Source organism: Camelus dromedarius, chromosome 25, assembly GCF_036321535.1.
Source record: "Camelus dromedarius isolate mCamDro1 chromosome 25, mCamDro1.pat, whole genome shotgun sequence".
NCBI lineage: Eukaryota > Metazoa > Chordata > Mammalia > Artiodactyla > Camelidae > Camelus > Camelus dromedarius.
The window spans coordinates 2,178,562-2,192,703 of NC_087460.1; the positions used below are offsets into that span (position 1 = coordinate 2,178,562).

The 14,142-nt window shown below is 52.8% G+C and overlaps 1 protein-coding gene across 6 annotated transcripts in view; it reads right to left on the bottom strand.

Moving 5' to 3' along the window:
• The window catches only part of IQSEC3 (IQ motif and Sec7 domain ArfGEF 3), a 78,718-nt gene that overhangs the window by 49,770 nt on the left and 14,806 nt on the right, over positions 1–14,142 (bottom strand). For 5 of the 6 annotated variants that reach the window (XM_031444348.2, XM_064478913.1, XM_064478914.1 and 2 more), the window contains exon 2: positions 5,367–5,450. In XM_031444348.2, the coding sequence (XP_031300208.2) occupies positions 5,367–5,450 (84 nt within the window). Of the gene's footprint in view, positions 1–5,366; positions 5,451–14,142 lie in introns of those variants that run through there. The other variant, XM_064478917.1, reaches the window with a different exon arrangement.

A 14,142-nucleotide genomic window follows, 5' to 3' on the forward strand; every position in this document is an offset into this window, starting at 1 on the left:
GAATTCTCTAACCAGCTTTAAACACGCTACCTGTCGGGACGCTGGCCCCAGCCTGGCCTTGCTCACCCGGCAGCCCTGGTACAGCCCTGGGGGTGGGTACGTTCCCTGAGTACCTCTGGTGACTACCTGGGTGACCACGTGAGAGACTGTCTTAGAGGATGGCCAGGCCTGGGAGGGGGCGCACAAGGAGGTTGGCGCAGACACAGCCCAGCTGAGGTCCATCCCCTGAGCAGAGCGGCAGACACCAGGGCAGGACAAAGCCTTCGTGATGCTCGCTGGAGTTAGGGGACGCCCCCACCCGGATGGTACTAGTTCGTCTTTTTGGCTCCAGAGTCTGGCAGGGAAGACACAGGTGGGCAAAGAACACAGAGGGTAAAGCGACCAGGGACAGACTTCTCAGGCTCTGGGACCCAGTTCTTCTGCCACCTTCGTTGTGGTCGCTCTCTGGTGTGGAGCCGATCAGGCTGGACCCTGCTGTGACCTCACAGGGATCCTCAGAAGACGGGGAGCACACCTGCTCAATAGGCCCAGATCAGGAGGAGCAGCCCCTCCCACGCCCACTGCTCTGGGCTACATGCAGTTTGCTGCGCCCACACGGGACAGACGGACAGACACTTGTCCTCAACCCAAAGGACTCCCGCCTGGGCTCCACTCCAGGGCAGCACATCCTGGGGGGTCTTCAGAGCCCTGGGTCAGGGTGCAGGACCCCAACTCCTGCAAAGCCTCTGGAAACTAATCTCTGGACTCTGAGGAGACACACCACGTCCCTTGGCTCCGCCTGCCACTCGCTGCCCTCCTGCTGTGAAGAGACAGGGACCCCTGAGCCTGGGGGCTGGGCAGGCCGGGTGGGCCTCTTCCCACCACCCCGCCCCTCCTGGGGCCTCATGGGAGGCTGAGGCCTTTTTGTGCTTCTCTGGGCAAGAGCACGCAGTTCTGCAGCCCCAGAAGGACCCTTTCTGCTTCCACGGAGGGTGGGGGGGGGTGGTAGGGGGCATCAGAGTGGGCAGGGTTCCCAGCAGCCTCTGAGCCCAGAGGTGACTAATGGAGCCATCAAAGGACTGGAGGCTCCCAAGCCCAGCTGTTTGAAGCCTAAACTGTATTGATTGAGACTTTAATTGCTCCGTAATTGCTTAGTAAACACTGGCCGGTCCATTGATCAGGGCTCCAGCCACTGGGGAGAGACCAGAGGGGGACGGGTGCTGATGCAGGGTCTCCCCACACCACGCCGGGCGGGGGGGCCCTTCCTCAGGGGTCTCCAGCAGGGCCCGCAGCCTGGCTGGCTGGTGACTGGGGATGGGGTTACCGAGAGGGACTGCCTAGGGCAGGAGGCTCTGTCATTGGCCACGGTGTTCTAAGGGGAAGCACCAGGCTGCAGAAGCCTTTCTTCTTTCACGGGGGAAAATACAAAAGCCAGCCTAGAACAATCAGCCCTGGCAGGCTGCAGGCTAATATACTAACAGCGGTTAATTCCATGTGACTGGATTCCATTTTTATTTTCTTCTTTACAGTTCTGTATTTTCCACATTGCCAACAACTAGCAAGTATAACTTATAATCAGAGGAAATAGATGTTATTTAGGATCGAGTGAAGCGGCTGGAGGCATTTCTCCTGTGCTCTTCAAGAAAGTCCTAGCAGCAGCCCCAAGGAAGGCAGTTGCCTGTTGGAGTCTGGCCGGCGCTGAACTTCCAGCTCCAGGACCGACTAGCGGGGTCCGTCTGCCAGACCCCGAGCGCCCCTCCACCCCAGGGTCCTTATCTGCAAGTGGCCACAGCAGCCGTCTCACGGGATTACGTGAGATGAAACACTGGGAGTGCTCAGTGCAACAGCAAGCATTCGTGCCACTTGCATCCTGGAGGCAGGACCAGGTACCCAGAGGGCCCCCCCCCAGGGCTGGGGGTGGCTCAGCTTCCTGCTTAGTGCCCTGCCTTCCCAAGTGCCCCCCGACCCCAGCCTCCTGTCATTTCTCTAACAGAAGCCAATCTTCCTCATCTCGGGCCCCACTGCCACCCACGGAGACAAATGGGCCCTATTACGCTGGAGGCAGGAGGCGGCTGGCCAGCTCCAGGGTCATTGTTCCCAACTCACTGAGAGCCAGAGAGGGAGGGGAGCCCGTGGGATGGAAAGCAGGGCTGCGATTACTGGCCTATTCAGTTCCCCGGAATAAAGGCCTGTCATTAGGAGCAGCAGGGGAAGGTGGGAAGAGGGGCAGAGCCTGGTACGCACTCCACTCGTCGTGTGCCCGGGGCTGCGTGAACGTAGGCACGATGCACAGTGGGCCAGCCTTGGAGGCCTTGCCAGCCCCATAACTGCCCCATCCCCCATGCCCACCACACAGCCTCCAGGTCTTCCCACTTCCGGGAGCATCCCCCTGCAGTCTCTCTTGACTCCACCCCCAATCTCACACCCCACCCCACATGCCCCAGCACTGGGGCTGGGGGGGGGGGGGCAGGTGTCTCCCTGGGGCTGCAGCAGCTCTGTGGGTGACCAGCTGCAGCCCCAGGGGATGAGCCCAGTGGCTCAGGAAAGGGACTCTTGCTCAACCCCACGGCTGGAGGTAGGGACAGGGAGGGGCAGCCCCTCAGACTCTGCTGACCTGGTCACTACTGGCTTCAGCCGGGCTGTGGAGGAGGGAGCGGGCCCTGGTGGCCAGCCCTGCGCTCACACATCAAGGCCCTGGCCCTGAACTCCGGCCACTGGCGCAGAGGCCTTACTGGGTCTCCTGTACAGACCACTGGTTTATCCCAGACTTGGCTGGGTCCTTGCTGAGCAGGTGGGAACCCACACTGAGCAGCTGGGAGGAACCTGGCTTGTCTCAGAGCCTGGCCCAGGGTCTCCCAAGGTGGCCCAGAGGCCTTGTGACCCCCCACCCCGCACGTACAGGTCACTGTCTGGCCTCTGACCTGGGCACCTTCTTGTAGGGAAACTCAGAGGCGGTCTGGGTTCGATCTCCATGGGTGCAGGCAGGACACCTGCTTAAAGGGAAGGCAGAGGGGCTGGGAAGGTCCCGGATGGGGCTGGGAACGGGGATGTTGGGAGACTGATGGGAGAAACTGTATCTCAGGGTGGAATCTGCCCAAGAAGCCAAGAACAGACAGACCGACTGACACACACACTGCTGGAGATCAGAAGGCACCGGAGGGCCTCCTCCCGGAGATGCCGAGACGCTGACATCAGACAGATGAACAGACAGACAAACAGAAACATATTCCGGGAAACTACAGGCCAGACAGACAGGACAACTTGGAATAACTGAGAAAAGACAGCGGCTGGAGGTCTGGACCAAACTGGGGGCCTGCCCCCTGCCTGCACAGAGGGAGGGCTGTGGTGGGCGGTGCTCACAGGCCCGCGGTGACCATGACCAACGCTCCAGAGAATCTCTCACCTCCCACTCTCCCTCCCAGCACCTCCGCCCTGACCTGGCACCTGCCCCTTCAAGGAGAAGCTAAGATAATAGATTTCCTTCCATCCCGCCCAAATCTTGGAAAGGAAGCCTATTCTGCTGGCACCCAGGCCCCCAGTACACTACCTCTGTCTCCCACCCAGCGCACCGGCTTTTCCCACCACCCCCTACCAGGAGTCAGGCTGCAGGGTAGTCAGAGGAAGAGAGGGAGGGCCTCAGAAGACCCAGGTCCCCCAGGCCCAAGCTTCCTGGGGACACTGTTATCCACCCTCACCAACGCCAGTGATCGGATGGCGGCGATAAATGTTCACAGAAGTGAGTTGGCCAGATGGGGGCAGGAGGCAGACCCAACAGCTTTTCTCTTCTCCTCCCTTCCAATGAGGGCATGTTTAGGGAGAAGACTTGGCTGTGTGCCTGAGCCCCGGGGCTCCTGGGAGGGGGCGGGTCTCCCACCCCCTTGCTGTCCTCCTTCCTCTCCTCTCCCACTGTCTCTTTCTCCCATTTCTCTCCTTCTTTCCAGTTTCTAAGAAGCCCATTTTCAACTTGGGGGCATCACAATGTCCCCTGGATGGGGGTCCCGGGAGATCCAGGCAGCCTCACTCTCCTTGGGTCCTGGGCACAGAGCTGGGCCTGAGACCTCCGGGCATTAGCACCGCGCGTGGCCTGCCCCTTGCCTTCCGCCCCAGGAGGGTCAGCCTTAGGAAAAATGTGCCTCTCTCGGCCCTGGGGGTGAGGGTCCCCAAGCTGGGCACTTATTTTGACCCAGCCTCCACCATTCCTTCCGCAGAGTCCTGCCTCTCCCAACCCCCTCTGGCTTCCTTAGAGGGAAAACAAGCAGTAGCACCTTTCAGGGGGAGGTTTTCTGTCCCCAGGCTCACTAGCTGCCATTTCTGATTACTACCTGGTTATTTTCCGAGAAGTAAAGGGGAAAGGGTCCTGGAACTACTGAGTATTAAACCTGGGAGTGGTTAGAGGTAGGTGTGGAGGGTCCTTAGTGCAAGTGCCACGGGGCTCTGCACCTTCTGCTCCCCTCCCGTTCAGCCTGAGCCACCCAGAGGCTCCGTGAGATGGCACGGAATGTTGCTCCCTAGATAGACCAGCCCCTTCGTCATACAGATGGGGAACCTGGGGCCCTGGGGAGTAACGCACCCACATTCATTCTGACAACAGGAGATGGCCAACAAGGCAAGTTTCAGGCCAAGCATCCTGACCCCCAGGGAAGTAAAGAACAAGCAAATAGAAGAGTGCTGAACTGAGTTGGAAGCCTTGGGGGAGAGAGACTGGGACGAAGTGTGATCAGCACAGAGGGAGGAGAGGACACTGAGACGGAGGGACACGGGGGTGGGGGGTGGGGGGTGTGGAGCGTGGTGGAGGGAGACTGCGGGGAAGACAGAGCCTGGGGACGACCCAGAACAAGGCGAGGAGGAGAGCCTGGGCCGGGGCTCCAGACCTGACTTCTTGATGCGCCCCCTTCCTTCCCAGGGGGGTTGGCGAACCCAACAGAATGAGATTGACAAACCTTCAAAATTAAAGTCATCTTGGCAACTTTGCGGGAGGAGAAAGACATGAAAGAAAAATGCAAATCTCGGGCACGAGAGGAAGGGTGGGTACTATCATCAGCTGGGCAGCAGCGGACGCCGGACAACCTGCTGCGTGAGATTCACACGTCTCCTCAGATGAAGCCCCTGACCTTGACACAGGTGGAGGTTCTACAGGCCATCTGGTGGGAAGGAGCACTGGGCTGGGGTCTGCGCAGTGGGTATAATGACATAAAAGCTGGCAATGGCTCATCTGGGGTCCAGAGGAAGACAGGAAAGATGACCATAGGAGGAAGGAGGTAAAAACAAACAAACAAATGAAATAGGAGACTTGGGAGGAAGAGGCCGAGTGGTGCTGTGGCGTGTGCTCTGCTCAGGGGACGGACGGTGCGGGTGGGGAGGGAGGCCCGGGCATCGGTCATTCCCACCTTTGGGAGGCCAGGTCGGAGCAGGCGGGCTTCTGCTCGGCGTCGGCGGCTGGGCAGCAGAACTGGTGCAGCACGGTCTCATTCCTGGGGGCAGAGCAGAGGGAGAAGGTCAGAGCGCCCTGCCCCTGGGCAACCCCGAGACTCCAGACACTGCCCAGGGGAGGATGAGCAGCACTGGTTCTGTCATAAGGCCTTTCAATTCAGACTCCGCCTCCCGCTCGCAGCCCCCGGATCCCCGCCAGTGATCTCCTCTACTTCTGCACCCCCATCCCCGCAGGAGGCTCCTCTACCTGGATGGATCACTTAGTTGGCTCTATCTCTTGTCATGAAATTAACTCAAAGTGGATAAAAGACTTAAACATAAGACCTGAAACTAAAACCCCTAGAAGAAAACATAGGGGGAAAGCTTTATGACATTGGTCTTGACCATGACTTCATGGATATGACACCAAAACCACAGGCAACAAACATGAAAATAGACAAATGGCACCACATTAAACCAAAAACACTCCTGCACAGCGAAGAAAACGATCAACAGAGTGCAAATGCAACCTACAGAACAGGAGGAAATATTTGCAAACTGTATGTCAGATAAGTGGTTAATTTTCAAAATATATAAAGAATTCCTACAGCTCAATAGAAAAAAAAAGCCCTAATAACTCAATTAAAAGTGAGCTAAAAACTTGAATAAACATTTCTCCAAAGAAGACAAACAGCCAACAAGTATACGAAAAAATCCTCAAAGTCACTAGTTATTAGGGAAATGCAAATCAAAACCACAATACGCTGTGCCCTCACACCTGTTAGGATGTCTATTATCAGAAAAGCAAAAGACAGCAAGTGTTGGGGAGGACGTGGAGAAGCTGGAACCCTGCACACAGTTGGTAGGAATGCAAAATGGTGCTACAGAAAACAGTATGGAGTTTTCTCAAAGGGATAAAATGAGAACTACCACATGATCCAAAAATCCCCCTTCTGGGTATTTATCCCAAAGAATTGAAATCAGGATCTTGAAGAGATATTAGCACCCCAATAATCAGTGCCTCCTATTCACAATAGCCAAGATTCATAAACACCTTAAATGACAGAAGAATGGATAAAGAAAATGTGATCAATATATGCAACGGAATACTACTCAGCCTTTAAGAAGAAGGAAATCCTGTTATATGTGATGGATAAAACTTGAAGACGTGCTAAGTGAAACAAGCCAGTCACAGAAAGACAAATACTGCATGCTCCCGCTGATATGAATGACGTATCTGAAATAGTCGAACTCATGGAATCAGGGAGTAGGGTGAGCAGGTGGTGAGCAGGGCTGCAGGGGAGGGGAGAAGGAACTGGGGAATTGCTAAGCAAAGGGCACAAAGTTTCAGTTATGCAAGGTGAGTGCCTCTAGTTACACTGTAAAATGTAACTAGAGGCACAAATGTAACCTAAAAATGTCTTAGGAGGGTAGATCTTACATTAGGTATTCCTACCATGATAAAAGAAGACATGATAAAAACGTTAACCATCCATATAAGTGTTTTGGTTTGAATATTCATTTCGTGAGTTGTTTGACTCACTTTGCTAGTGTCTGCACCCTGGCCAGAGGAGTAGAAGTGGGGTGGAGCTGGCCCAGAGTTAATTCAACAAGGGAACAAATACACATGCACACCAAACGTTGTCAGTAAATTGAGTAAATGATGCGTCCCGCATGGATGTGGATCGTGGGTTCTAAATGTACGTAGAGGCAGTTATTATTAAAAAAAAAAAAAAAGATTTATGTAAAGGAAAAAAAACCCAGCAACAACTGAAATGTCAGTTAACTGTTAAATGGATAAACAAATTGTAATTTATCTATGCAATGGAATACTATTCAGCAATAAAAAGGAAGAAGCTTATTACTCATATAGGCACCAGGAGGATTATGCAAAGCGAAGGATATAGACACAAAAGTCTGTATCTTCTATGAGGCTATTTGTATGAGATTCTAGAAAAGGCAAAGCCATCGCAACAGAAAGAGGATCAGTTTCAGTGACATGGGAGGGAAGAGATTAAACTGAAAAGGGAATGAGGTAATGGAAAAGTGTCTGAAAAATATACATATAAGTAGGTATATGTGTAACTGAGCCACTTTGCTGTACACTTGGAACTAACATTGTAAATCAATTACACTGCAAAAAACAATAAAAGAAAGGGAACAAGGGGTCATGTGGGCTGATGGAAACGATCTACAGCTTGAGAAGAGGCTACGCAGCTGCAGAAATTTGTCAAAAATCCTTGAACTGCACACTTAAAATGGGAGAACTTTATTGTATGTAATTGTACCTTAATATGGCTGATGTTTTAAAGACCAGAATATTTTCTCCCCCTTCTCACTTCTTGATATTTCGAGTCTTTAGAATAATTTCTTTTCTAACATCCCTCCTCCAATTGCCCCCAGATCACCTAATTATTAACCCCCCTCTAAGCAGCAGAAAAACACCAAATTTTTCCTTCCTTTCAACCACTAGATTGGATTTTCAAAGACCAGATGGCTCATAACTGAGCCAAAGGAACCAGGGGGGCCAGAAACCAGGGCAGGGAGAAAACTGGGGGTGGGAAGTTGAATAGGGGGAAACCTGGACCCAGGCCTGGGCGGAGAGTCCCGGGAAGGGCTGTGGAGACAGCGTGGAGCTGGCGATGGAGACCCAGCCCCCTCCACACTGCTGGCCCTGAGGAAGGTCAGGTCCTGGTGAACGAGGCTCCGTGCCTGCCCTGTTTCTCTCACCACTGGGTCGTGGGGATTCGCATTTAAATGCGAAACTGCCTGGGGAGAAACCTAATAAGCCCCGCACAGACGCACGATCTTATAACGACTTACAATGACTATTACTGACACTAGTCTGAGTCCCCGAGGGGCTCAGCAACCCCAGCTCTGCTGCTCACACAGACCGACCAGGTGCCATCCCGACTTCTCCTCCCAGCCCCCTGCCCCTCCTCCGGCCCCGGGAGGCACAGAGCAAGGGGCGGACTTCCTTTGCTCTTTGGTGCGGCCTGCCACTGCACGGTCCCCCTCAGAAAGCTTTGGACAGTGCTAATAAGGCAAGTGATGGCAGATGACCAGCAGCCAGGGACAAAAAGCTACAGAAACGTCACCTGGCCCGGTAGCCCCATCAGGTTCAGTGCCAAAGGCTGAGATCTCGTGCAGACCTCCCTCTGAGTGGGCTCAGCTTCTCTTTCCTTCTCTGCTCAGTCTCCTTTGGGGGAGCTTTAAAGGCCGTCTAGTCCATGCCCCGCTGCCCAGGAGAGGGGTTACGGAGTCTGGGAAAGAGCGGCCTACCTCTCCTTTTCAGACAGGTTTCCCCCGAAAACGTGCTGCCAGCTCCTGGACGTTATTTTGAAGAAGTCTGGTCTTGCAGTAACTCTCCTCTTTTCCCAGGAGCCTCAGTGCCCCCTCAGCTGCCCGGGAGCCACCCTGAGGTCCAGAGGGAAGTGGAGGCACAGAGATGGGCCTCACACCACAACCCGTGCAGCTCTGATTGGGTCTGAGGACAGTTAGGGTTGCCCAGCAGGTCTAATCTGGGCAGGGGCTCTGGGGTGTGTCCTCGCTTTAAAAAACAGCTGGGAAAGCGTTCTTCTGGCGGAAAGCCCTCCTCCTGGAATTGCGAAGGCTGCTCCCCCTCTCTGACGGCCTAGGGCTCAGAGAGGAGCTACCGGTCGCCCCGCCCTCCCGGCAGGGGCCCTCCTGGGCCCCCTTTTCTCCCTGCCTGGGGGAGACCCCTCAGGGCTCCTCCCTGACTCCCCCACACAAGCCTGGCCGTGGTGTCCTCACCTGTAAATGGGGTTAACAATAGAACTTCTTTAAAGCGTCATTTTGAGGATGAAGAGTTAAAACATGCAAAGCACTGACAAGAGAACATAGTAAATGCTTAACAAGTGTCAGCTGTTGCCAGTGTCCCTCGTTCCCGGCCTCTCGCCCGTGGATCTCAGGGAGGGGCCGCCGGGTCTCTACAACTCTCCATCATGCCTCTCCTCCCCTGCTGGCCTTCAGGGCAGTCGTTTCCAGGGGCTTTTGCTCATCAGATCTCTCCTCCTAAAAACCCCGTTTTCCCCTGCAAGCCTCCCCCTTCCTTCTCCAGCCTCCCAGGAAGCTTGCTTTCACCTTGACCTCCTTGAACTCGCTGGAACGTGGCTCCTCCCTGGAGTCCTAACAGAGCTGCCACTAGGGAGCTCCCCAGTGATCCAGCTGCCAGTCCAGTGGGACCCTCTCAGCTCCTGACCGACTTGCCTTTTCTGCGACATTGATCAGCCAAACCCTCTTTCCTGGAACAGTGCCTTCCACTGGCTTCCAGGGGAGCGATCTGCCTGGTTTCCCTACTACGACCTTGTTTTCGTGGTCATAGGAGGAACCAGCCCCCATGTGGGGAGCAGTCATGGGGAGGAAAGGCGCCATCCATTAACCCCAGTGGGCCAGGCCAGGCATTTGGGGACCGTCCTGAAAGTGAACGTCCTGACCGTGGTCAGGCCCCTCCAGCCACTGCCGAGTGTGGCCGAGGAGCACCCCTACCCCCCCGCAGTGAGCGATTCAGTGCTGTTGCTGCTTTAACTCCCCGGGTGCTTCCGGGCACAGGCCTCAGGCTGGTTCATTACAGCTTTCACAGCGACTGCGATGTTTGCCTCCGGCTCCTCACCAGACTGTCAGCTGCTTCAGAGGAGCCCAATCTCAGCACTTGACTTGGGTCAAATTAATACAACGCTTCCACACCTGTTCCCCCGTGAGGCGGACGCTACCGTGGCGCCACCGACCCTGCACAGACGGGGAGGCTCGGTGGAGAGAGAAAGCGGCTTGGACTTACTTCTGTGTGGGTTTTGCAAATTTCCCACTCGTTTCAAACTATAAACAGCGACCCCCTCTCCTTTGCACATTCCTGAAGGCATCCCGTCCCCAACAGGAAAACCATCTCCCCTCCTCACTCAGCTGCCCACACAGCCCAGAAGATCGTGGACACTCCTCAGTGACCTGCTTGTCCGTCACCATGTGCGCACCGCCTGCCAGGAACTTGCCGTGTGACACACATACACAACAGGCAGGAGAGGTGGCGATGGTTGTCCCCGTCCTGCGGGTGAGGAAGAGGCTGAGGTCGCACTTGACCAGACCTGGGCCCAGCCCCCAGGTTCTGTTACTGCCACAGGAGAGGCTGGGGCACACAGTGGACCAAATAGGAGGCCCTCATGCCTTTAGAATGAGCTAAATGAGAAAACGGACTTCAGGAGTTCGACCCACAGTCCACAGTGTTCGCAAATGGAGGTCACTCCATTGAATGAGTTGCTGTATTTCAAACTCCGCGTCTTGTGTCTCCACACCCCCGTCACATGCACAGGGCCTGCCACCGACCCCCGGCTCAGTGTTTGAGGGCAGAGTCTGCCTGGGTCTAGCGCATCTTTTTTTTTTTTTTTTTTTTCTCAATTAGGCAACACAGTGTTCTCAACTGTGGTCGCCATGTTTTACATTAGCTCATCAGACCTTATTCCTCTTACAGCTGACAGTTCGTGCCCTCTCACCAACCTCTCACTATTTCCCCCTGCCACCCCCAGCCCCTGGCAACCACTTTTCTACATCCTGTTTCTGTGAGTTTGACGTTTTGTTTGTTTTTAAGATTCCACATGTAAGTAACACTGTGGAGCATTCGTCTTTCTCTGTGTGGCTCATTCCATTAACACCATGCCCTCAAGGTCCATCCATGTTGCCGCAAGCAGCAGGATTGCTTCTTTCTCAGGCCAAATTATATTCCACTGTACCTTTATCTTCTTTATCCATTCACCCAATGGTGGACATTCAAGTTGTCACCACATCTTGGCCGTCGTAAATGATGCTTCAGTGACCATGGGAGTACGGCAGACCCTGTTTTCATTTCCTTTGGATAAATGCCCAGAAGTGAAATTACTGGATCATAAGGTAGTTCTATTTTTCATTTTTTGAGGACCCTCCATACTGTTTTCCACGGCGGCTGCACCAATTCACATTCCCACCAATTGTGCACAGGGTTCCCTTTTCCCCACATCCTCACCAACACTTATTTCTGTCCTTCTAACGGCCACCATTTTAACAGGTGGGGGTGGCATCTCACTATGGTTTCGATTTGCATCTCCCTGAGAATTAATGCTGTGGAGCATCCCTTCATGTGCCTATTGGCCCCCTGTATGTCCTCTTTGAAAACTGTCCGTGGAGGTCCTTTGCCCATTCTTTAATCAGGTTGTTTGTTTTCTGCTATTGATCTACGTGAGTTCTTTATATATTTTTGGATATTAGCCCCTTGTCAGTGTATGATTTGGAAACATTTTCTCCCATTTGGTAGGTCGCCCGTGTGTTTTGTCGGCGGCTCCCCTCACGGGGCTAAAGCTTCTGGGTTGACGTCCTGCTTGTTGATTTTTGCTTTTGTTGCCAGTGCATTCTTCATCAGTCTGGCACAGTGCTGGGCACACACGCAGCTGTCTCCTCCCTCCCCTGCAGCACGTCACAGTTTATACAGCGTCTTCACACACACCTCTGTTTTTTCACGGAAGTATTGTCGATTTACAATGTTACGTGAGTTTCTGGTGTACAGCACAGTGATTCAGTTATACACATATGTATATATTCTTTTTCACATTATTTGTCATGATGGGCTATTACAAGGCACTGAAGCTAGTTCCCTGTGCTGTACAGTAGGACCTTCTTGTTTATTTTATATACAGTAGTTAGTATCTGCAAATCCTGAACTCCTAATTTATCCCTCCCCCTTCCCGCCCTCTGGTAACCTTAAGTTTGTTTTCTATGTCTGTGAGTCTATTTCTGTTTCGTAAATAAGTTCATTTGTGACATTGTTTTTAGATTCCACATCTGTAAGTGATATCATACAATATTGTGTCTCTTTCTGGCTCACTTCACTTAGTATGATCACCTCCAGGTCCATCCATGTTGCTGCAAATGGCATTATTTCATTCTCTTTTTATGGCTGAATAGTAGTCCATTTACACGCCTTTTAATCTTTGTACATGGGTTAGACCTGGTTATTCTGCTTTGCAGGTAAGGAGCAAGATATGACCTTGTTTCCCCAAGGTCACACAGGGGGTAGGGGTGGAGCCAGCATTGAACCCAGTCCCTCTGGTCCCAGGAGTGTATCCCATGGTGCAGCCTGGGAGCCACAGATGGTCTAGGGAAGAATGCCACCGAGGTCCTTCCTCCGACGGCAGGAGGTAGCACGGTTCCCGGAGAGCCCACAAGCTTTAGGAAGAGCTGCATTTAGTCCCTGCCTTCCCACTGGGGGAAACCTATGCACATACATGTAATAGATGCACACACACTCACACTTGGCTGTGCAGATACACATATGCACGTACACATATGTTCACATGCAACTCCACGTGTGCAGATGCAGGACTAAGACCAAGGATGTTTCATCCCTTACATGAACTCTCCTGACCACGTGGTCCACGGAAGGATACGATGTCCTGTGGGGACCTGCAAATCATCCATCTGTGGCTACACATGGGTGACACTCTGTACTCTAGTCCAGTCCTCCTGGCATGACAGAGATGAGTTCAGCAGTATGGATAGTGGTCACATGGGCATGTCACTTGGGGCCGCCAGCCTTTTTGTCCCCACTGAGCCAAGTTTATCCCCAGTCAGGCCTTGACTTGGGAAGCCCGTCCCCTCCACCCTAGCATGGGGGACGCTCCATCAGGGTGTAAGAGGCTAAAGCCTGTGTGTGAATCTTGAAGACACTACTGTAGCTGTGTGACCTTGGGTGGGTCCCCTTAATCTCTGAGCCTCAGTTACCACCTCTGTGAAATGGGGACAGTAATATCTTCCCATGAGGATTGTACGGACCAACTGAGATTTAAAAACTTATATAGATGCCTAGCGCACAGCAGAAATCAGAACGTGGGTGCTGAAAGGAAGACTGAATAAGTGAGTGAAGATCAGACGGTTGTACGTTGCCCTGCGGGCTTCTGTCTGCTGCGGTTTAAATGTGGATACTGCCTCCTGTTGGCTGCTTGACTGAGGGCGAGTTCCTCGACCTCTTGTGCCCCATCCCCCAAATGCAAAAGTTACTGAGACATGAGATAAGTCTGTAAGGCACTTAACACAGAGCCTAGCCCATAGTGCACGCACAATAAAATATAGCTTTCGTTAAATTATTCCTTCTTTCCTCCGGGTAGTGAGGCCATGGTCCTCAGTCTTCCCGTGGTGCCCAGGGCAGGGCTTTTCTGGTGGTGACACTCAGTCCCTGCAGCGGGCTGAGTCGAATGTGCCACCATTGCTCCCACCTTCAAGAATCACCTTCTGTCTTGAACCCTCTTCCCCCTCCAGACATCACCTCATTTCTTTACTCTTCTTTCTAGCAAAATTCATTCAAGAGCTTTCTACACTCACTTTCTTCAGTTCCTCCCGTTCTGTCATCTTTTAAACTTTCGATTAGGAAATGTCAAACGTGCATCTTATCAATCTCCCACCCCCAACTTTTCGCTGTTGCATTTTAAAGCATACCCCAGAAACAATATCATTTTGCTCAGAGTGTCTCTCTAACAGGTAAGAACTTTGAACCTAACTAAATTAACAATAGATCTCTAAACATCCGTGTTCCAATTTCCCTGGTTGCTTAAAAATGTCTTTTGTCAGAGAAAGACAAATATCATATATCACATATGTGGAATCTAAAAAAAGGACACAAATTTTATTACAAACTAGAAATAGGTCATGGACATAGAAAATAAACTATGGTTACCAAAGGGGAAGAGGGGGAGGGATAAATTAGGAATGTGGGATTAA